Genomic DNA, 23,847 nt, shown 5'->3' with positions numbered 1-23,847 from the left:
CACACACCAGAGACGCATTAAAAACTACAGGTGACGGGACTGCGAAACTTATAAACAACTGCTGGAGTACATAACCCCTGGATGCTTTATACTGAGCGCCTGCGGCATGCAGTTGGATGAGCTGTGACATTCATCCTAAGTGAGATGGATTACAGAGAGCCAGTTTGATTTGAATAACAAGCAATTTAGTGGGTGGGGATTTATCAGCTCGGGTGTGATGATGCAGAGGTGCAGGTCTCTGGCAGGAAGAGGCCGCGAGCTGCCATTGCACCATGTTCTGGGTTGTTACATCCATTTGTCTCTGTGCTGGCCTACCTGTCCAGGCACACTCCAGCTGGGAGACACAGTGGGTGGAGTATGGCTTAGTGTTCGGTCTGCCTAACCACCCCAGCAGCATGTTTTCAGTGAAAAATCACACATTGTTTGCATAAAAACATGACTGCTATCGCAAAACAGTAGAAGATTCTGCAGTCGATCACAACACAGAAATGCAGCTGTAGGTAAGTTGTGCACCTCTCTGTAGAGACACGATGCGGCAGAAAACACACGGTGACGGTGCAGTGAGAGGCAAACGGTCAAGTGACTCAGGTGACAAAACAAACAGGATGTATCCCTTACAGCAGGCAAGGTGTGCCCCCTTGTGGAAGAACATCAAAATCACAGTCCAGGCTTCACATGTCAATTCCTTAACTAATTTCCCAACTCACTGACTTGTAAAACCCAGCAAGGAAACACTTACCAGCAGGTTAAGTTTGCCTCTGTTTGCGAGAGAAATAATTTCACATGAGAATTTGCTCCACAGTGAATAATAACATGTAAATAACAGCGAAATCAGCAGCTTTGAGAACATAGACTTTATTCATTTCATATAAAAATGACACAAAACTTAAAAAAAAAAAAAAAGTTGAACAGGGGCCTCAGGTAATTTTCACAGGGACAAGAGCCGGCCTGCATCATAAACATGATCTCAACGGGGAACCCGCCGACTACACCTTCACATCATCACCTCCATCAGTTCATATCCACTGAAGTCAAACCTGTACAGTAAACCACCAGCAGAGGCCGAGATAAGCCTGGGACAAACCACTGCACCCTTCACACTCCTCCTTCCCCTGCCTTCCTCTCTTCCTACATTCACAACTCCTCCTCACAGTCCCTGTTTTTTTCTTCTTCCCCGTCTCTCCTTCGGCTAGTTTTCCAGTCTTCTCTCTGACCCTTCATGTCCCTGAGCCCTCCTTTCCTGATTGGTTCCAGACGTGCCACTGAGCTCTTCTTGCCGACTCAACATTCCACAGCTGGAGACTGCACACAAACTCTCTCCCTCCCTTTCTCTCTCTCTCTCTCTCTCTCTCACACACACACATACACACACACACACACACACACACACACTTCAACTTACTCCCTCTCGTCCTCCCTTCCCCCTCTATCTTAGTCTAACTCATGGAGCTGCTGCTCAGTAAAACACCAAAAGCCTCAGACTGAAACGGCTCCAAAGCATTCCTCCGAGCGAGAAGACAGAAATGCACTCGGAGGCAAGAGCTGCTGGGAAAAAGGAAAAGAAAAAAAAATGTCTAAGGAGACAAATGAACTCTGAAAACTGTGGTCACTACGCTGCGTAAATGTGAAATCTCAAAATGCAATAGAAAAAGAACAGAAGGAGGCTTCTCTTGTGCAGTGAATTCACTTTTTGAAACATTCTCTGGCTCTCATATAATACAACGGTGTCATTCACATGAGGGATGTTTTCCTTTGTGAGGCAATGAGAGGTTCAAAGGTTGACAATCGTCCTGTAAACGCAGGAAAGTTTACGAAAGCAGTCAAATTAAGGTCAAAACACATGTTGAAACCTGCATCATTAAAAAGACAGATAGAGAAAAATGTCCTAGTGATAAAGCATACAGAAAAGGGAACTGCGGCCCATAAACATGATGAATCAGACAAATATCAAATTGCAAACCCTTTTTCATGGTGCATACAAAGAGAATTACAGTCCTTAAAAATCGCTGAATCAGCTCCAGATGGCGACACGATGAGCCAAAACAAACGCACGATTGGAATCACAGAGCAGCAACCGCGCTGTAAGGATACTGACTAAAGGCAAGCGGATGACTAATATTGAATTCGCTCGAGATAATAGCAGAAAGTGCCAAAATGTACACAGAGCCATTGGAACTGAAAGTCAGATCATTTGATGACAACCTTCAATTCTGCAGTACCAAAAAGACAACAATGTAGTCTGTTTCAAGGCCAGCTTTCAATAAGTTCTCTGCAGAACTTTAAAATGTGCACAATTCTAGTGTACTGTCCTCAGACGGTTTGAGGTCACTACTTATCACGGTCCCTGTCGTCTTCCACACATTCACATTTGGACTTCTTCCTCCTCTGCTTGTCCGACAGCTGGTGCTGACGTGTCAGATCGGAGAGGAGGGGAGAGGCGGGCTCACACAAACCACACATGCATCATCAGTAACTGTTCGCTACAGCTGCACAGATAAGGTCAGATCAATGGAGAGGACATGAACGCAAAGAAAAACAACAACAACAACACACACCTCAGGTTCAGGTAAATACTGTCATGGCAAAAAGGAAAAAAAAACAACTTGAAATTAAAAAATGGATTTGGTCCTGAAGAAGACTGAGGACAGAGACAAATGGTTTCAATAAAGGATAGATCTGTGGCTGTGATAGGACTTTTTTTTTTCTTTGCTATGTAAGTCTTGCAATCAAAATGAGAACAAGAAAAGAAATATACACCAAGTAAAAATTTACTTTGGCACCAAGGAAGACGGCGAGGACTCGAAAACTGATTTTATGTTGAACTTTTTCAGCTTACGATAAAACTAAACTCCCAGAGGGTCCGCTTATGGGCTTCATGAACGTTTTGCGTAAAAGCAGCACATATGGAAGGATCTGATTCGTCTGGAGAGAAATTGTTAGAACCGTTGAGTCTTGACAAAAGAGGATTGAGATTCATTTTAAAAACTAAACATCTGCTGTGCTCTACACAGCCCTTCAGCGCTTTATAAATCTTTTTTTTTTTTTTTTTTGGTTTCAAAAGGGACAACAAAAGAACTTAAAATGCCACATTGAAATCAGCCTCTCCCTCTGTGTCAGGTTGGGTCCGGTCCGGGTTTGGTCAGTCCGGAGCGGCTCTGCTACTCTGGCTGCTCGTTCAGCTCCATGTCAGACACCAGGATGTTCTTCTCAGTCTGCTCTGTCAGGCTGGAGTTGGTGCGGCTGTAGCGGGCCCCCTCGTAGGACCCCCGGGACCCGACGGTTCGCCGACGATACAAGTAGATCACACCGACGATCAGCACCACCAGCACGAGGCCCGTCACCAGGACGACAATCAGAGTGGACAGGTTGTCGTCATCCACTAGGCAGATTTAGAAAACAGGAGTTAGTGCGAATAATTCGTCCTCTGATGCTAAATTTCAAATCATAAGAATAACACGGCAGTAGATGATATGCTTACATATTACAGGAGTTTCAGCACCTGCAAATGGAAAGATGGACATTTAGTAAAAAAATAACTGCTTAACTGCACTTGGGTTTTACACTTATGCATAGCATGTGAACCTTTATGAACTGATCTGCAAGTGTTTGATTTATTGGTGGGTGTGACGTTCACTGTCTCAGCTCCCGCACACGGACCACCAAGCTCAAGGAACTCAACATTCATTTGTAAACAGGAAAAGGTCTTGAAGTTGACTGACTCAACCAGTATGACCTCCCCTTTCCCGCTGTGTGTGTGCGCGTACTGCGAGGCTGCTTGCAGATGACTCCGTGGGTGCGATTTCTGCAGGAGCCCGGTTTCCACAGGCCGCTGTTGCTCTGGATCCAGAAGCAGGAGTTTGGAGACAGCACGGAGGAGGCGACATCATGTGTCTCCCAGTTGGTGTACAACATCTCTGTGTCCTCACTCCACACCAGACCTCTTCCTGCAGCACACACACACACACACACACACACTTAGAGGACTTTCAGAAGCACTTGTTTAGTTTTATCTTGACTAGAGCCAAGTCGTCATATGATGTCCTGTCTGACATCTCGGTTCATTCATAGAGGTTTCTGATATTGGACTCCAACTCCACATTTCATGGCATTTTACTCAGACAACTCACTGTGTTTTATCGCATTTATTTGAGCGAATGACTTAATCGAGTTCCCTCCTCTTAATTAATTGCTCCATAAATATTTTTTTTTAAGAAATCAGAATCAGTCAAGCAAAACTTATTAAATTAGGAAACTTATCTGCAAGCAGAGCAAAGTAATTTGACTAAGAGCAGCCAAAATGTAACACACTTGGATTTTGAAGACTTTTGTAAATCTGAAGGTCAGTAAGAGCAGAGAGAGATGGAAGGGACTGTGTGACGCAACGCCGGCCGACCTTTCACGCTGATGCCCAGCCAAGCTCCGTGTGCCTGCTCTGCATAGCTCTGGATATGTTCCCATATAAATCCATTCTCTGTCTCATCCAGGATAGAGAGAAGTTCTGCTCCCACTAGAAGAGAGAAGAAGAGAGAGAGATGGGAATTGATCACGTAGGGAGATTTAACATCGGTGCAGTCGGCTTAATGAATAACACGTCTAAATTTAGACATATTGATGCACTTTGTCAATCATGTTTGCAGCGGAGAAGGTCAGACGAGTTGCACTTAATTGGCTTCCAATTCAGTATCATGAGCTGCACAGCGGGAGCGCGAGCAGAGTCAGAATGGCAGAGCTGTGAAGCTGCTTCATGCCTACCTTTCTTACAGGACATGCGAGCGTCCTGCTGCAGTTTAAGACTTTGCAGGTTGAAGGCGTAACAGTGGTTTCTGAAAGGCACCCACGCCCACCCTCCCAGAGAGTGGGGGCACTGGCCGGGGTAGATCCACTGGTGACTCACAGGAGCTTCTGGCAAGTCGAAAAACAACAGAAGTTAATCATTTGTAATCAATGCTGATTAATTCCTGAAAAATTACAGTTTAACTCCGATGTTTTGTTTGGTGCATTTGGTGTCATGTTACCGCTACACACTTACCACTAATCTGACAGATAGCAGCCTCCAGTTTAGCATCACAGGGAGTCATAGTCCACTGGCCAGTAGTGGTCATGTGGCCACATCCAGCCATCTGATTGGGCTCCCCATCTTTCCAGTTGGAATATGAAAGTTCTTCTTCACCCAGCCAGGAGAAGCTCCGCCCCTGAGGACATTTGAAAAAAAGTTTTCTTTGAGTCTGGAAAACACTGCTGTACTTGTGACATTTTACTGATGAATTATATTAAGATAAAATGTGAGATCATTGGCTCACTCCGTAGTTGTAGAGCGCGATCCAGGCAGGCCTGCGCAGGCTGTTCATCAGCAGCGTGAGGTAAGCCTGTTGGTAAGGATCCTTCACCTTGGCCAGGGTCCCATTCAAAGACTCACAGAGGTGCAGAGCACCTGTCCAGTCCAGGCGCTTCTCCACAACCCGGTAAGTCACTCCACCCAGCTCCACAGGCTTTGACAGGGACGCAGGAACAAGAGGCGGGGCCGGGGGGATATCTGAGTCTGAAGTAATGACAAAATTACACAAGATGATTTAAGTCATCACGCTTGTGTTCGTGGTGCAAATATTCTGCACTTCTGATGCACGTTGCTGTGCTTTTACTCAGTGTCACCTTGTTGCCTTTGACAGATGTAGCCATTACTCTCCATCTCACAGGCTCGGGAAGCCCACATGCCAGTGTTCTTCGGTGGGTTCCCATGAATCATCACCACGCAGTTTCCCTGAAAAGCCGCAGTGAAATCCTCAGAACAGGAACACAGCGAGGACAAAACCCTGACATGTGTGCTGACAGGTGAATGCTGTGAGTACCGGGGTCTTGTTATGATGTGGTCCGCTGTTGTCGAGTGGTTCTCCAGGAGCCCAGTTGGTGTAGCTGAGCAGGCCAGCCTTGGACCACTGGAAATGACCTTTAGAGTCTGAGGTCAGACCCACCCAAAGGTCAACACTGGCATTGTAAAGCAGGGTGGTGACAAAGGCTGTGAGAGGGGACAATCGACTGCTAAATATGGTGAAAGGTAAATACAAATGTGAATATCTAAACAGAACAGAAAAACACACACTACTACTACGTCCATCTGATGCTGCTCACAAATTTGCCTTTAAAAATAATTCTACCTGAAAAAGTAAAAGTACATTCATGTAGAGAGCTCCACCACCATCACCTCTCTGCCTGTAACTTCACGCCGGTGGTATTCTGCTTTAATTACCTTCCTCCAAATGACTGGACACCACTGCCAGCACACCTCTCTGCGTCTCACACTTCAGCTTCGCAGCAGACCACGTGACTCGGTGTGACGCCTGATCAAACACTCTGAAACACTACAGAAACACCAGATGTCATTGCTCGGTTCAAGTAATAACTGCTTTATGTTGAATTCCTGGTCTGTTGTAACTCTACCTTATGCTGATAGGAGGACCATCCGTCAGGACAGCCTGAAGGAGGGTGGGGGGACGATGGCGTTGGAGGAATGGTGCCTGTGACATTTACTCTCTTGCAGATGTAGGGCAGGTCAGAGTGGCACTTTTGATCGGCCCAATCCGCTGTTCAGGGAAGACACAAGCTCATATTTGTGCATCGCATTGATTTTATTCTCTTGAGGTCTCTTAGGTTAGCTGTTCTTACCTTTGCTGGCAGACATGTAGACACATTTGCGATCACGGCTCAGTGGGTGTGGCCTCCCAAGGGCCCAGGACACGTAATTGAGCACAGAGTGGTCAGACCAGCGGAAACGGCCATCATTTTCGTAGGTGTGAAGCCCCAGCCACCAGTTGTCACCCTCCACCTTCCTCATCTGATGGTGAGAAATGAGGTTGTGAAAAGGCATGTCAGTGCCACAGTAACAGAGACTTTAAATGATGCGGGACTTGCCATGCAGAAAACACAGATCAAATCTGGTAGCACGCCTGTACAAATCTCATAATGCTGGACTACCTGCTAAAACACTTTTAATTAACTATATTTTTGGATGATATCAGCTCATACAAATTAAGATGAACTGAAGTGTTCAGTGCCTTGCGTAAAGTGTTGGCCAAGAAGGCCTCTTCCTCAGCTGAGTGGACTGAGGCCAGCGAGGAATCAAACCAGGAGCAAATCCTCTGGGCCTGGTCCCAAGTGGTGCGGTGGTCAAAAAATTTATAATCAGCCTCCTGAAAGCCAATCCACTCTGGCGAACTGGTGCCTGACAGATGAGGGGAGAGAGAAGAAGGAAAGACAGTCATGCAACAGAACAGGGAGGTTTTGAAATAACCCTAAGGAAGTAATTTCAGTATGCTGAGAGAAGTTCAAAGCTAAGAAAATAAGACTGACCTTCAGAGACTTCTGGTTCCTTCTCAACACTACCTACAAACACACACACACACACACACACACACACACACACACACACGGAAAAGTATATTCATGATGTACAAAATGTCAGAGCCCCAAAAGGCAATGAATAAAAAAGGGGAGTCTGATGTCTCCACAAAGGGGCTGTAGTTAGAAAAAGGCATTCCCAAAGGTGAACAGAAAATATGCAACATGAAATAGAATACAAAAGGGTCCAGTGCTATTGTACCTCTCGGGATCTTGCAGATCCAGTCTAACTCAGAATCACAGTGCATGGCCAGCCAGGTCATAGTGCCCAAGTCTGCTGCGGCACATTGCCGGATGTTGTAGTAGTACCGGCCAAAGTTCTGGTACGTTAACTGAGACACAAAGAAAGAAGATTGTGTTTCAAGTATTTGTTTTCCCCAGCAACTGTTGGGACACAGTTTGCATCTCGTCATTACTCACAGCGAGTCCATCGCTCCACTTCCAGCTGCCGTTGTCCATGGGGTTTCTGCGGTTCAGTCCGATCCAAAACCAGTGCTGCTCGTGGTCCTCTGACTCTCTGTGGGCCACATCATCATCATCACCATCATCATCAAGATATTACATTACATGTCACCTGGACACAGGTACACACCCACCCAAAGGCCTCATTGAGCATCTGCAGCACAAAGTGCTCCTCCTCAGGGCCACTGACACTCAGCAGGTTGGCTCCGTGTCTCCGGCAGAACAGGTGAGCCTGCAGCCAGCTCAGCTTCTGCTCCAGCTGGGAGGAGTGAAACACCTGCACACAGGTGATAAAGGTGTAATTACAGTTGAAATAAGAATGTAACAATAGTCTATGTGATGAAATGTCCCTGATCTGGATGTAACATAATTTTAACTCAGAAACTGTTGCCAGACCAGACAAGACACTCATTCTAAGACTGAATGAATTGATTACTGAAAACCACAGAGTGGCTAAAACGAAGACTCTTCCAGCAGCGCACTGATGGTGTGTAACTGTGAAACACTGCTGGGATGAACCTTGTAACAGTAGCGCAGGTTGCTGTTGCTCTTCCAGCCACTGGGACAGGAGCCGCTGAGGCTCGGGGTGGGCTGAGGGACTGGGGGCTCAGGACTCAGAGACGTGTCCTGGTTTTGACGGCAGATGAATTTTGCCTTCGATGACGCACACTCCATCACCTCCCACAGACCTGTTGCGGAGCCCGTCGCCATGGAAACGCAGGCGCCGTGGACCTTGACTGAAATAGATTCAGGGTGAAACGTAGGTGAGTGGTGAGAAAGAGGCGACGCTGATGAAACGTGTGGAAATACAGGGATGATGCGGAGAAAAAAGGCTTTGTGGAAAACGGGATTACACAGTTCTTACAAGACAGTTGTTGGACCCAGCATTAAAACTTTTCACAAAACAAGAGCAACATTTGCTGTAAACCCTGTTGTTTGGCGAAGGTGATCTCTGTGTGATGGAGTTTTTTCATATCATTATACAGATAAACAAATTGATATTTGCTGATGAGACGTGTAATCTGCACTCTAATCTGTGCAGTTCAAATCTTTGGATTTTACAGTGACTCTGAAGCCAGAGGACTCCCCCATGGCTGGATAGTGCGCCTCCAGGTTTACAATGTCCTCAACATTAAATCGAAACATAGCACTGCTGACTGGTTTTGACTGCTGCTGATAATTGTCTTAGAGAGGCAGCTCAGGATATCAGGATGCAGTTCTGAATCTCCAAAACAGTTTCTTCTTTGTAGATTAAATCCAAAATTGGCTCTGCTAGAGAATCTGTTCTCAATGTACCACGAGACCTGATTTCTCACGAACATCACTTTGTCTTATATTATTTAAAACTCTGCTGCTCCATCTGTTTTTGACTCGTGATATATTATCCAAGGTGATCTGATTCAGCAATCTGGTCATTCTGCATCCTGCAGTACATTATCAGGTCTTATCCTTCACACACTCACTCAGACACGATGTATGCGACCTACCTGGCTGGTCGCGATTCCAGTTGGTGTAGGACACTTCATCCCCGCTGAGCCAGTGGAAAGAGCCGGGGCTGCCCTGGTCGTGCAGGCCGATCCAGAAGGAATCACCAGAGCGACCGAACACCAGGCTGTTGGCAAAGGCCTGCTCGAACCTTTTAAGATTTAAAAGATTTAAAAGGATTTTTAGGACGCCAACACTACTAAAACACATACCTTTAAATCGCTAGGAGGGAGTCTTTGTGTGTGTGTGTGTGTGTGTGTGTGTGTGCCATATGCACCTATTGGTAATGGTAACAAGGGCAGCTCCATAGTCCTCACAGGACTTCCTGGCCTCATCAAAACTAAGCAGATCTTCTCCCACCCAGTAGCAAGCTGGACTGTGCCACTTCCAGCCCTGAGAGAAGCGAGGAGAGAAAAAGAGAGGAGACCAGAGGAGAGAAGAGGAAATTAGCAGGATAAGCAAAATAAAATTCAAAAAAAGTCTTTAAAATGAACCATTGAAAAAGCGCAAAAATCTACAAAAGCTCTGCAACTCTTTATATTTGCTCAGGATCCTGCTGTGCACCAAATTATACAATGAGATAGACAGCCATGCTGATTTTTGGATAATGTCTGAATCCCAGCAATAATGGGGCTTTGTACATGGAGGGATGATGCAAAATTACAATAGATTCACTTCAATGGTGTTTTAACAGTCAAAGCAGAAGAGACTCCACTTTTACCAGAGAACTGTGTCTTAAATGCAAAATAAAAAAAACAAAACAAGTCCAGGCATGCAGAAATAACTTTTCCCTGGCCTCAATCCCTCCTGCCAGTTCATGTACCGTAGTTGTGGACGTGTACAGACGCAGAAGGTCAAAAGAGGTGACATCTTGTACAAGATTGATAGTGAGAGACAGTTTGTATATAGCTTTGTGTGAATAAGCCCAACCTCAGGCTTTTTTGCACAACCACATTTGGCAGCCAGACAGAAACCTCAAAGATTATAGCTGCTGGAGAGGCTCCTTAACACTCCTTAACCCTTCTTCCTATCCTTCCTTTTCCTGTCTTACAGTCACAACACTAAGGGACTCAAGGGGCATTACTGTGGGGGACCCCCCAGGGACTGAGGAGTCATCTGATCTCTTTCTCACACATGAAGCAACTGAACAATCCCAATAATACAATCACTATCTTTGGAAGTATAAAGCAGACTTGCGATGCTGGCGTAACAAGTGATTGCTGCGGCGAGGATGTAAATGAACAATCCATTTGAGTAATGAGCCCAGCGCCGTATAGGTTCTGTGATTTGGGGGATCATGTGGCGTGATGTTGCCGAAGTGGCGAGCAGGCTTTCTGTCATTGCTTTTTCACATGTTGCCTGAAGTGAGCTCATCTGTTCGAGACAAACAGCACCGCTGCAGGGCGCCTGCAGCGTGTGCCATGCCAAATGACCCCCGTCACATTACCACCCATGATGCCTCGCTCCCCAGGGACAGGGCCTGAAGATTTATTACACCGAACAAACAGTCCATCCACAGAAAGATCTTTGTGGAGTACAGCAGCTGAGAAACAGCACGACTCTCAGCGTTTACATCATAAGTCAACACTTTGCAAAAATATTGATGAAGGGTCCAGGGATGTGCAAACACACAGATTTCTTTGCTCACTATGATTATCTGGTATGTCACACATTATTGAAAAAAATTTGACTTGCGGCAATGGTCAGGTAGGGACAAGTCAGGTATGAGAGGCTTAAAGTGTCATATGGAGAGAACTTTGGATGATGAAATCACAAACAGATGTACATAGATTCTCCAGATGGGATTTAATTCACCATGTGGGTACGAGCAGGATGATCGTGCATTTCTATTGTACACACACACACATACACGGTGAATAAAGATACAAACAACATGTTTCAATATGAATGCCTTAAAAATTGTCTGTATTTTGTGGTTTAGGTTTTAAAGCCAAACATTGTGGATGTGTTTTGGGTTTAGTTTGTGTGTGGTTCCAGGCAAACTTGTTAAGAAGTTCTGAGAGCTCTGGGAAAAGGGGTCAAAGGTGAAGGAAGGGCTGAAATATTTAGAATAATAATTACACTCCCAGTAACACTACAGTCAGCAGCTGGAAAAAGAGCACTGATGTGCTGCAGGAGATCTGAACAAAATGTTCACGGACTAAAACAGAGTGACACGGGGAAGAAAACAAACCAAAAGTTCACATGTCCAGAAAAATTCAGTAATTTGAAGCATAAAACATAAATATAAAGAGGAAAATGAAATATGCAGGACTGGATGAAGAGAGGGACAGAAGAGTAATACTTGTTTGCAGTCTTGGTGCTGCGGTTTCCCATCACTCTTTGTTCCCAGTTTCTTACAGATGGACGGCAGAGTCAGATTACAAGGGCTGTCATCCCAGCGGCCCTCCTGCACATGCAAGCAAGACACAAACAGAAAGAGAGAACACAGCTGTTCAGTATATACAAACGGAGGCAACTTGCCGGCAGACAGAGTCAGTTACTTGGAGCTGATTAAGGCCCCAGACTTCTGGGGGTCAGCATGAGGGCACGGGGAGGCTGGGGAAGGTCAACTCACAGCCCCCCAGATGGAGACGCAATCTTCTTGAGTGTTGCGGAAGTTGTTGGGTTCAAACGGGTGCCAGTAGGTGAAGATGACGGGCGTGTGGTCGGTCCACTGGAAGTCCATTTGCATATCAGTGTCATGGAGGCCAATCCACAGCTGGTCAATGTCTGACAGAGGACACAGAAAGACAATCAGGGAATGCAGGGACAGGGTTAAAATAGTTATGCTTCCAACTGTGATTTAAATATGAAACTGTCAAACTTTTCCATGAGGTTCAATAACCACATTGGAGCAATTCCATGACCTAAAAATTTGATTCCTTCTACTTCATGTGCTGTTTTTCAGCTCAGTGAAAAAAAAGAAAGAAGTGTCTGGTTTCCACTACGTTTGAGCTTTCAGGAGACGTGGGCATAAAATGTAGGAAAAATACCAGTGAATGCAGATAATATTTTAGCTTTTTTGAAAAAAATCTTTTCTTTCACATTGCACTCTGAAGAAAGAATAGCTGGAACATCAGTGCCTTTGGCTCACTGATGCTTAAAGCAGTCTTCAGATAGATTTGAGTGTGTGAACTCTTCCTGAACCCACTTCAACACTCAATCTTTATTTTGCCCTCTTTGTGATTTTCTTATTTTGTTCTTCTACATTTATACAGAAAAATATCTAAATACCTGATTTCCCCTATCTATCTTTTATAATGTTTCTTATCTTCCTTAAAGCCAACTGCTATTGGGTAATCCGTAGAATAGACAATGAACTGTGATTTGGCAGAATTTCATCTGATTTCTGGCTCCCAACCTGCAATGCAGTTCAGCGGGAAATGTACGGTACAACACAAAATCAACAACTCACCTCTCTTCAGGTTGCGCATGATGAACTCTAGCTCAGGTAGGGTGTGGATGCTGACCAGGTTGGCCTCCATCTTCTGACAGGTTTTCTGCGCTGTATCCCAGTCGATCTTCTCTGAAGTCAGCTTGTAACAGCTCGCCTGGAAGGCCTGCCAGCCCACATCGCACTCATATTTCGCATCATCTGTCCACGAGTCTGTGGGAGTGAAAAAGACAAAAACTCTTCAGATTCTGGACTTTGGCACTATGGCAGGACTGTCACTGCTTTCTTTCACTTTAGTGGAATAAATCAAATGGCAGCACACCCACCAGTTGTGAAGGGGTCCAGGGTGGCGTTGGGCCTCTTTTTACAGACGTACGGCAGAGCAACAGAACAATCGCGGTTTTGCCAGCGACCCGAGGACTCAGTTCTGATCACGACACAGTTCTCCTCCTCAGCATGGTTTGGCTGATCTGAGGGTTGAAATTGAGGGGAGCATCACCCATAGTGCCTTTTTTTTAAGAAACTTTGCCCTCAAACACTTCAACAGTCAGCACTAAAAGGCTGCGGCTGGACTGGCATGCCGCCATGTGTGTATCTGAACTCAGGGCAGTGTGTTGCTAAAAATGAGCGTGCAGGCTCATTCAGCCTTCTCTGGCAAACAAACTTGAAAAAAACAGACCCGCAGACACTTCAAGCTTAAAAATATACAGAAAAAGGTTGAGCTATTTTTTTCAGTCTGACCTGTTTCCCAATTGAGATACTTGAGCGGAGAGGAGTCGGCCCACTGCCAGCCTCCATGGATGTCCAGGTCATTGAGGCCAATCCACAAAGCAGCACTGTAACCTGTCAGTAAACCTAAAACAGCAGGACAAATGTTCTAAAATATGTCAAGAGCAAACCCTCTCTGTTTATCCAATAAAAGAAAACAATCAATAGTGTGCTTCCACTTAGTGCAAAGCAGCTCCACAGTTAGCTGCGATTTTAACCGTCAGCGCTGAACAGGGTAGATGACAGAACTGTTATATCAGCAGAGCACAAGTGTGGCCTAATATTGGCAGGAGGGTCATGACGTCCCAAAAATCAATGTTTCCGTTTGGAATAGTGAATCTGCTCTGCAAATCAGAGTAAGAATTGTGTATCTAGGCTTGGCAGACATGATAACACAGCCTCTTTGTGAAAGGCATGGTCGCATTATGGTGATCTCTGATATTAGAAATTTGAAATGTATCAAGAAGTACATTTTGGTATTGTCATTGCTTTGAGGAGGGGTGGAAGAGGCAATTTTGTACATCAACAGTTAAAAGAAACAGAAATTGTGAAATTCCAATTGATTTTAGACTCTATTTTAACTTTTTTTTGTGCAGGGATGGAAATCAATAATTTATTGTCTGTTTGTTCAGCACCAATTCATTTGTGCTTGTTGTATTTTTCTAAGGTTTTGTCAACTGATGAAATAAACTGCTATTTTCAGTGTAGTAGCTTTGTGTCTATCCACTATGATAATGTATTGAGTTTTGGCCTTTTAGCTTTCCTGGTGTGCTTCAAAGGTTGGTGAAAATATCAATGTAAATTTCAAACAATAGCTACAACACAAGCGAATGCCCGCACACACAGATGCACACACTGGCACATTGACTTTTTACCATTGATGTACGTCTGCTCATGCAGCTTGGTGATGCTCAGCAGGTCTGCCCCCTGCTGCTGGCAGCTGATCCGGGCTTCGCTCCACGACAGGGTGGCCTGGAAGTTAAACTGGTAACAGCTGTCTGTCAGCGGGTCAGTGTCCCAGAATGTCTCACAGCCACTGCCTGACGGTGGAAGGACATATGGAAGGAGGTATAAAGTCCATTCCACCAGGGTAAAAGGGTAGTAAAGTGAACAGTTGATTGAGAGAAAATATTTCCCTGAACATGCAAGGCAGTAACTCACTCTTTACAGGACAGAAGCCCCAACGCTCATCCTTGCCGTAGTCAAACGTTGTGGCACACCAGAGGTGTCCGTCCTCACGTCCAATACTAGTACAGTTGTGGAACCACTGGCCATCATACAGGAAGGGCAGATAGCAGGGGCGGCCATGAGAGTTTCCCTGGATGGTGTAGATCTCTGAGGAGCAAAGAGAGGACAGACTTCAAATCCCTGCATGCTGCAGGAGAGACTGCTGCGCTTGTGCTGTCGAACGTTCTAGCCGTGAACCGTGCTGAACTGAAATACCTTATTTATATTCTCAGCGACTTCTATAATCAAACACTTGGTCAAAACAGAGGATGGTGTTACAGTCAAAACAGTAAAGTCAAATCGTGGTCAGCAGAAGGAAGAGTAAACAAATAACTAGAATTAGCGTCCTGCAGCTGTACGCTTCCGCCGCCCAGTCAAGCTGAAGTTCACATCCTCATCTGTCCAGATTCATGTAATACTGTATGTTGTGAAAACCTTGAAGAGAGGAAGAAATTATATTAGCTGTGCTTTTTGGCAAAAAGGAAGTTTTCATTAGACTATTTTTACAGAGTACAGAGCACTGATGGAGAGCTTCATCACATGGTGCAACAGCAACCTCCTGAATCATCAAAGCCAGTGAGCTTGTGGTGGACTACAAAGCTTCAAATATGGATGCCAAGAAGCTAAAAATTCTAAAACATGGATTCACACACCTTCAATCCAGCAGCACAAAAGATCTATACAATCAGCACAGTTTCAAGGTGGACCACCAAGATTTGTGTCCCCAAGTCAGTGTCTGACCAAATAATACGAAATACGATCACAGTGTGACCTTTTGACCCTGAGTTATGGTGCTGAATAAGGGCCAGATAAGACATTTTTATACGTCTGTGCGAAATTTTGTCATAACTGAAGCCGAAATATGCAAAAGTATGCATTTTGTAACGTTTGACCGCAAATTCCAGTCGGTTCATCTTCAAGTCCAAGTGAGCATATGTGATGTGTGATGTTTATGTGATACATATGTGATGTAATTTAATTCCCTCCAGGCATATCTGAGATACTGCATTCACCAAAATGCAAAGAACGGATGGAAAACCCGAAAAACATAATGCTTCCTGTCACCACCGTGGAAGCATAAAAATTGGCAGGATTTTAGGAAAACTAAGATAAATTTCCTATGAACTTCATGTGACAAGAAAATCAACAGCTATGATTTTGGAAAAACAGATTTAACCTAAATATTCACATCTCAAAGCAGGACCTTAAAGATATTACATGCATTTTTTCAGGTGGTGTAACTAATAATCTGTCTCGAGGTTGTTGTTCTAGTCTCTACATTTCCACGCAACAGTACGGTGGCACAACACAACGACAGGGAGAAAGGCTGGATCTGTAGTGTTACTAAAACAAGTTAGGCCAATGGAAAGTAGGGCAGACATGTTAAACCAGGGAGGAAATATTTCTGAAGCTCCCTCCCTGGTTTCTCTCTCTGCTCCACCACTGGATGGCTGACTGGCTGACTGGCTGACTGGCTAACTGGCTGCATTGGAGTTGCTTCTCGGCTGACTAATGTCAGAGGCATTCCTCTCCAGCAGCGAGTTCACTTCACAAAGAAACTTGTGAGGATCGGCACTTGAAAGCTAAAAATGTCAGTTCACCCACTTCCCTTGCCACAAAACAGTAAAGGAGACTTAAAAGAGGAGGGATAAAGAAGAAAGTAAAGAGAGATTTTCTGGTCTTACGTTTATGGCAGATCTGGTTTTAATTGCAGTCAAGCAGAGCCTGTAAACTGTAGACTCGTACGGCTGGCTGAGCTTTGCGTCGTCGTTTGTCAAGGAACAACTTTGACATTTAACATTGGTAGAAACGCACTGACAGTGGAAATGAGGCTTAGCTGTGAACCACCGTGGTTAGATTTAATCCAGACTGAAAACTATACTGTACATAAATACGTATATATTTGAGGGTGTGGACAGGTCTCTGTGTTAATCTGAGTTTACAAACACCAGCAATGTTTTCCTTGGCTTTCTGACTGGCAAACAGACGCTTGTCCTAAAAGATTCCCTGGAAGCAACACTTTGCTTTATCCATTTGATCAGATGCAGCTGTGGCAGTGAGGCATCACCACATACAGTGAAGGAGCAGCACACTGGGTCACTGCATCACTGCAGCTGGGGAAATGAAAGCCTGCACTCCATTCATTCAGGATGATTTGCAGACTCCTTCAGTGGGTGAAATATTTGTAATCTCATTTTTATTGGGGATATTTTCTCTGGCCTTGGTATATAATTTGATTCACTTCTTACTTCTTCTTTTTTGTATATCCTCCTGAAAAATTACAGACTTAATTTGCCAAAAAATTGTGTCTTTTGCATTGTCTACTTTGCTGCATAGACTAAAAAATGAAGGTTTTTCAAAAGGAGTTTGTAAATGTAGCTGTGCCACCACCAATGTGAGGAACCATTGCTGTGCGAATCTGAACTTGTTCGATTACAAGCATGCTTACCACGATATGTTTTAGAGCACAGGTCCTGCACACCACCGTGCAGCGTCCATTTGAGCGCTGAAGAGGCGGAGACTGAGGAGGACGACGAGTTCCAAAATAAGGGCGAGGGAAGGTAGTTGTTGAGGTTGTCCAACACCTGGCCACAGTTCCAGGTCCAGCGTACTCTCGGGGGCTCACGGTCGCAGGTGTACACACCCAGAGGAGACTTGTCCCATCTGGAGGTGAGGTTACCAGTGGTCAGACCCAAACACAGCGAAGAGCCCAAATTGAACAGGCGACCCCGGGTCACCCACTTCCAGCGCTGGTTGGCCGCCTCACAGGAGGTTGACAGGACGAGGGAGTGATCCCGCACCCCCAGACACCCCTGGGCGCCCTCATGGAAGAAGGCAAAGTCGTCAGAGTCCAGCGGCGCTGTGCAGACAGAAGGAAACAATGGCATCAGTCAATACAAATAATGAAAACAGGATTGCATATTAGCAGCTAATGTGACAGGAGAACAGGTCAGGGGCTGGATCAATATCTCATTAACCTCATTTGAGGTGTGGCATCTCACATCCCTACATGATACACTACAGTGTTCCTGTAGTGTATCATGTAGGTCCTTTAACAATCCTGTCATAACCCTAAGATTCTGTGTACATATCATAGGACTGAGATCTCAGCAGGAAGTAATTGTCGAAATGTGACGCAATAAACTGTGAAAAGTGGTTGCACATGTTTTTAATATGAGATGCAATCGTGGTTGAAGGGCTTCAACATAATAGTTCGCCCAGCAATTACCTCTTGCCATGCATCTTGTGGCATCTATTTCATTTGGGTTTGACTATGGAGGGAGCAGCATTTGGAGGTTTGGGTTATGGATATGAAAGGATGTTCATCATGAGAATCTGTGGGGTGACTCTGATACTTTTGATGTTTTAACAGGTCAGAATTTGATTAATTTGATGAAACTTGGGTGAAATGGGTAGCCGTTTCCAGTTTCCTGTTTCCATGAACTTCTCACTCCTGTACACTGATGTCTTTATTGGCCTGCAAGGCATTACACACAGAGCTTTGCAGTATCCTCATATGCAATGACACCATACAAAATTTAAAAAAATAAAATGCTGACAGAAAACTAAGAGTTTCTCAGAAATGCGGTGAACATAGCACATTCAGAGCAGTGGCTGGATGTCAGCCATAGTGACTGGAATTTCAGGAACAAAACCCAACAGCCTTTCTCAAAATAATACGTGGTTTTCCTTCATTCCTTTTCGTATTCTGTTTTTCTTTAAGGATTTGCAGATTGGAAACTTAGAAGCCAGGACTGTAAATATAATGCTGTGTGGATGTGAATGTGTGTGAAGGCGGAGAGAAAGAAAGACAAAGAAACACAAGTCAGGAGTGTAGGAGTGACTCTAAATTAAGATCCTGTAAAAAAAAAAAAAAACCAAAACACACATAAACCCCCTTCTCTCAGGCCAGAGATTCGGAGGAGAAAAAGTGAGACCCACAGCATTCCTACTCGGCGGGCTCCTGTGAGAGGCCAGGAAGTGGGGTAGGTGGGAAAAGATCACCGGGCATTTGGTCTAAAAACACAACTCTCCTCTGTCTGCGGATACTTCAGTCCGCTCGGCCTGTGGCAGTCCCTCGTTTCCTACCTCTCAGCTAAAACACTCCAAACCTCCTGTGCTGCTTTTATAGACACAATGGAGTCTCAACAAGAGCTCCATAAAAACCCCTGTAATCTGGAGAAGGACGACCGACACGCCCCTCCTCTTGTGGTTGGGTTTCTCAGAAGCAGTGTTATCTCGTTTGGTCGATGGCAAACACAGGAACAGAGAGCTGTGGCCTACTGGTTAGTGTAAGTTTGAAATTGCTCTGTATGGTGCAATCACATATAATCACCACCCTGCTCTTTTTAAAAAGTCATCTAACCTCCAGTAACACCCAGCTGTTAGGCTTCTTTCCTGCCAATTCATTGTTTAAGACATGAAAGATTTAAACCAGAGAAAGTGCGTTCCCTGACAGGGACACAAAAACCTTTAAATCTTCTCAGGGGAGTAAAACAAAAAGACAAAACAAAAAACAGCATAAGTTTATACGACATCCAAACACCTCTTCAAATTACAAAAAAACATCTCAGTTGGTTGTTTGGGACAAGGTAACTTTCCACAAGGCCACAAGGCTGCAACTCCTATTAGTGCAACATGACCCAAAGTTGGATCGCATGTGAAAGAAGTGCCAGCAAAGACCCGTCACTGTCTGGTGTATCCATTGAGTCTCGTATATAAAGAGAGAATCATTTTCAATGCAGCAAGAAAACAACCAGCAGATCGATCTGCTGATTGTTTTCTTGCTGAATTGATTAATCTTTAGTGAATAAACGACTTCTGAGTTGACTTGTTTAATTTGCTCATTTTATGCCTTCAGCAACCCAAAAGCAATAGACATTTAGTTTTATGACCATAAAAATGAGGGAACCCAGCAAATATTCACACTTGTAAAAGCAGATTTACATATATATATATATTTTTTGCTTGAAAACAGAATTATCAATTCGACTTCAGCTCTACAAAGTGAACTGAACATTTTGCGTAAAGTCCAGGATAGCTCATATGAAACCCTCTATGCCAGACTTGTCCTGAGGTCTCTGACATTACCGTGGAGTGCGATGTCTACCACAACAGACAATAAAATGTTAACGTTATGATCTCAGCTCAGCGCTGAGTCACACTTCTCATTGCAAGAAAAAACCTTAAGGGATATTTGAATAGCGAGACTTTCACAATACTGAGTTGTTAACCAGCAGAGACACCCATGCAGATAAATCAGTCTGAGGCCATTTTGTCATTTTCACAATGGGAATTAAAGCCGTGCCTGTGGGAAGAATTTTACACCAGAACCAGTCCAGTGAAAATCAGCATTAGATTGTGTGCTGAAATCACTTCAGTATGTGAATATAAACTCATAATGACAACATGAGAAGTTTCTGGCAAAAGCTCTTAAACCACTCGAAAACCTGAAGCTGAAGCCCTTGAAAGCAAGAAGCAAAATCCAAAAAATAAATAAATAAAAAGAAGAAGAACTTTAATTCCAGTCTGGAGAGGACACAACCTGATGTTTGACGTGAGAAAACTCCCAGGCAATCAGAGAGAGTGCAGAATTCCAGATTAACTTTAAGCCACTGAGGCCTGTGAACGCTAAGCCACAACAGCTCTCCTGCTGTGATCTCATCCTCTTCTTTGCCCTGTCACCCCCCTTTTTTCAACACTGAAGACATTTTCCTGCTGAAGAGAGAGAGAGAGAGAGAGAGGAAGAGAGAAAAGAGACTGAAACCCACAGCCAAGAACAACCAGCGACACTCGACAGGAGAGGCACATATTCCCAGAAAATCCACCTCCACAATGCAGTCATCTGTTGGACCAGGTCTGAGGACAATACTTTGAAACGTGGACAACTAATCGACAGCGAGCCTTGAGTTGAGACATTGCCAAACTTCTTGATCTCACACTCGTTGTTTAAGTGTGAGTGTGACGAATTGACACTGTCAGATAATTAAAAATAAGACTTTTTTTCCCCCATCTGCTTATTTTCTACCCTTCTAAGTTAGATAAGATCCCGACTTGTGTGAAAAAAATACCTTTGCCGTAACCTTTCCTCATTTTGATGTCCACGATTACAAAAACATGCCTTAACTGGTCAATGTGATAAAATGGCAACCAAAAAATAGGCAGGAAATTCCAGCATGCTGTGTTTGTTTCTTTGGTGTGTTATGGTGGTCTGGCCTCTGCGGCAACCAAAACTGTGGAAAGGAAAGGTTTTACCTCATCTGAGAAGCACGAGAGAGGGACTAACAAGAGAGAGGAGCATATTTGCATTTCGCAGCCACATTAAGAAATCGAGCTAACAGGAACCTCTGTGTAAGAACGTATCAAATTTAGGAACTTAGGAAATTTAGGAAGTGCGAAGAAGCTTTCTGTCATTTCCACACTTCTGTCTAGCATACAGAACCCGTTTAACTTAAATCACAGGATGTGCACAATTATGTAAAGGACAACAAGGCACAGATTGATTGTGATGGGCATTTGTGTGTGAGATGAACAGCTTTGCTCTAAAGAGGAACACTGAAGAGCTCAAGCTGTGTCCAGAGAAGATGAAAGGCAAGCTCATTTCAAACTTAAAGATGAATTTTCCAGGGGAAATTTAATCTTTAATTTCCTCTAAATCATCGAGTATCCCACTCACAAACGCTGGGGAGTTCAAAACAATTCTGACAACACTTCTAATAACCCAACATTTCATAACGCAAATCAACAACACTTATTACTTCCCCCTCAGCTTCTTCTGCAGCTCATCTGTTTGGGTCCAAAAGTGATTGACAAGGGATTCCCATCTTTGGCAACAGGGGAATTTGATGGCAGATGGGTGCAAGTCATTTTAAAATTAAGAAACTAAGCCTCGCCCAAAAAAATATCTCCAGATTATTGAGGATGTGTGCTTGCAGTATATTCTTGGGGACAACAGTGTAAAAAACGTAAACCCACATAATCTCAAGATCAATCAGAAACAGCTAAATGAAACAAACTAAGAAGCAGTCTTGGTGCTACCAGAAAAGTCCATGTGGTCGCTTTAAACTCTTTCGATTACAGGAAACGACCATAAAATGTGTGCTTAATCGTTTTCTTCATGGTGGCTGCTTTTGTGTTGTGATGGTCGGTGACGACAGCCCAGTTTACCCTGTGTTTACTGTATTTACAGTTAAATTACTTGATACAGATGATATCTTACTCTCCTTTTGTCCCCTCCCCAAAAAATGCTGCTTAGCTGCTGTTGTTGCAGTCCCCTTCATCATCTCATTCACTCACTGTCCCATAGAAAAACCACTGACTGCATCGTCAAATTGGTAAACTCAAAGCCAAAACAGCGGAAAAATAATGATTCGGTTGTAAAAGCAGTAGTTCTTTCTACAGTTCTGAAACAACAAAATTTAAAAAATGGTATGAACATCCCATCTTTATTGGCAAACATTTGAGCTGGGTCTGCCCTCCATGGCATCCCATAACACGTAGTGGTCTGGTAGCTGCTCAGGAGTGGACTGAATGTGTTAATTGCAGCCTGTAACAGGAAGTAAAGGTCACATCTGCCTGCAGGGCTGCCAAATGAAGCGTCACTCCGCGTCGGTTTTACAATGTAGCCTAAAAAACAACATCCGGCACAAAAAATGGGACAAATAAAAAGAAAAAAGTGTCCTGTTTTGCAGCCTTAAATGTACTTAATGCATTAACAGAAATTAGAATAGAGACCCTAAGCCAGCAGTCCCTTCCCTCCCTCCTCCCCCTCGCTTTTCTGCACATCTGGTTCCACTCACTGCACGGACTTTTGGTTCGTGGCATACCAAGGCACCAAATCCAGAATACGCAGGAAATATCATCCAGTAGCTGCTCTTTTTGTGCATTTTCTGACTGGAAGTCGATCTCAAAACAAAAGCGTGCACAGTTAGGTTAAATGCCCGTCTGCTTTTTTTTCTTTTTCGAGTTTTAAGTGAATGAAATAAGGCGAAAGTTGAAATTTTGCTCACCCGCAGCGCTGCCCCTCAGTTCCGCACTAAAGACGATGAATAAATATAAAGTGCATTTGTAAAATATAAGTTGCCCATTTGTCCAAGTTGTCCTTGATTCCGTGCTTCGGTGGCGGCCGTTCGCTTGCATGTTCACAACAACTACAACACACACACACACACACACACACACACACACACACACACTGGAAGAAAAAAAAAAAAAAGAAAACCCAAAGGAGAAAAAGTGAAGCCGGAGCAGCAGCTGCCCCCGGTGCTTTACTCTGAGGACGGATGGTGCAGATTTGGTGAGTTTGACCGCTAGAGCTCCGTCTGCCTCTCAGTCAGATGAGACTCAAATGAATGGAGCGGCGTCAACACTGTGTGCGTGTGTGTTTGTGTGATTCCCAACATGAGGCCCGCGGACCTGCCGGCGTCCGTTAGAGCACCTCAAATAGCGACCAAGTGAGCAGACGACTGGTGATCCTAAAAAACCAAACCAAAACAAAAAAACCCTCTAAATTTAATCTCAGGAGTATTTAGGAAAACAGCGAACAAAGTTTTGCCTCTTTTGCACAATGTTTTTTTACAACTAAGATTTTTTTTCTCTTGTTTTGGTTTTTCATATCTTTTTAACCAAAGATGCAATTATAAGGCATGAGTAATATTCTCCAGTAAACCTGTTTTTTTCCACCAGAAATCCCAAATCCTGTGTGTTGCAGTCTGGTTTTAATATGAACAACACATGCTGCAAAAGTGCCCTGAAAGACACGATGCTGTAATGGTTAAAACTAACTGTTTTTTACTGTTATTCAATCATTTAGGGAGTAAGACATACATGTTAATTAACTTTTGATAAACATTTCGATACCATTTCGAAAGAAATGAGATTTTTTGTTATTCATTAATTGGTTTGTTAGTCTAAAATTGTTTATGTTCAGCTCCTCCTTATGAATCGAGACACTGGTCCAAGTGTTGTTTGTATATTCTGTAGACCTACTTGGGCTAAATCTGCGTTAATGTTCATGTCGACTGAGTCAAATGTACCAGAAAGTCTCAAAGGTTGAAAAGCCGATGCATAGGATTCATGACATGGAAAAAGACATTTTCCTAATTTAAAAAAAAATC

General features: G+C 44.0%; 1 protein-coding gene across 1 annotated transcript; it reads right to left on the bottom strand.

Moving 5' to 3' along the window:
- Nucleotides 1–1,123: 1,123 nt before the first annotated feature.
- On the bottom strand, nt 1,124–23,161 carry mrc2 (mannose receptor, C type 2). The gene is made up of 29 exons (XM_046415863.1): nt 22,741–23,161; nt 17,181–17,591; nt 14,666–14,839; nt 14,380–14,544; nt 13,478–13,591; nt 13,063–13,206; nt 12,758–12,949; nt 11,918–12,072; nt 11,645–11,749; nt 9,617–9,732; nt 9,342–9,490; nt 8,374–8,591; nt 7,989–8,131; nt 7,813–7,909; nt 7,595–7,724; nt 7,345–7,377; nt 7,050–7,216; nt 6,661–6,829; nt 6,436–6,578; nt 6,245–6,356; nt 5,847–6,013; nt 5,650–5,758; nt 5,301–5,539; nt 5,030–5,192; nt 4,753–4,902; nt 4,394–4,507; nt 3,765–3,944; nt 3,479–3,499; nt 1,124–3,379 (listed from the first exon to the last, which is right to left on the bottom strand). The coding sequence occupies exons 1-29, from the start codon at nt 22,868–22,870 to the stop codon at nt 3,159–3,161; spliced, it is 4,431 nt and encodes a 1,476-aa protein (XP_046271819.1). The 5' UTR covers nt 22,871–23,161; the 3' UTR covers nt 1,124–3,158.
- Between the last annotated feature and the right edge of the window lie 686 nt (nt 23,162–23,847).

Source organism: Scatophagus argus, chromosome 16 (genome assembly GCF_020382885.2).
Source record: "Scatophagus argus isolate fScaArg1 chromosome 16, fScaArg1.pri, whole genome shotgun sequence".
Lineage (NCBI taxonomy): Eukaryota > Metazoa > Chordata > Actinopteri > Scatophagidae > Scatophagus > Scatophagus argus.
The sequence above is the reverse complement of the archived record's forward strand: the minus strand, read 5'-3'. Positions and strand labels throughout refer to the sequence as shown.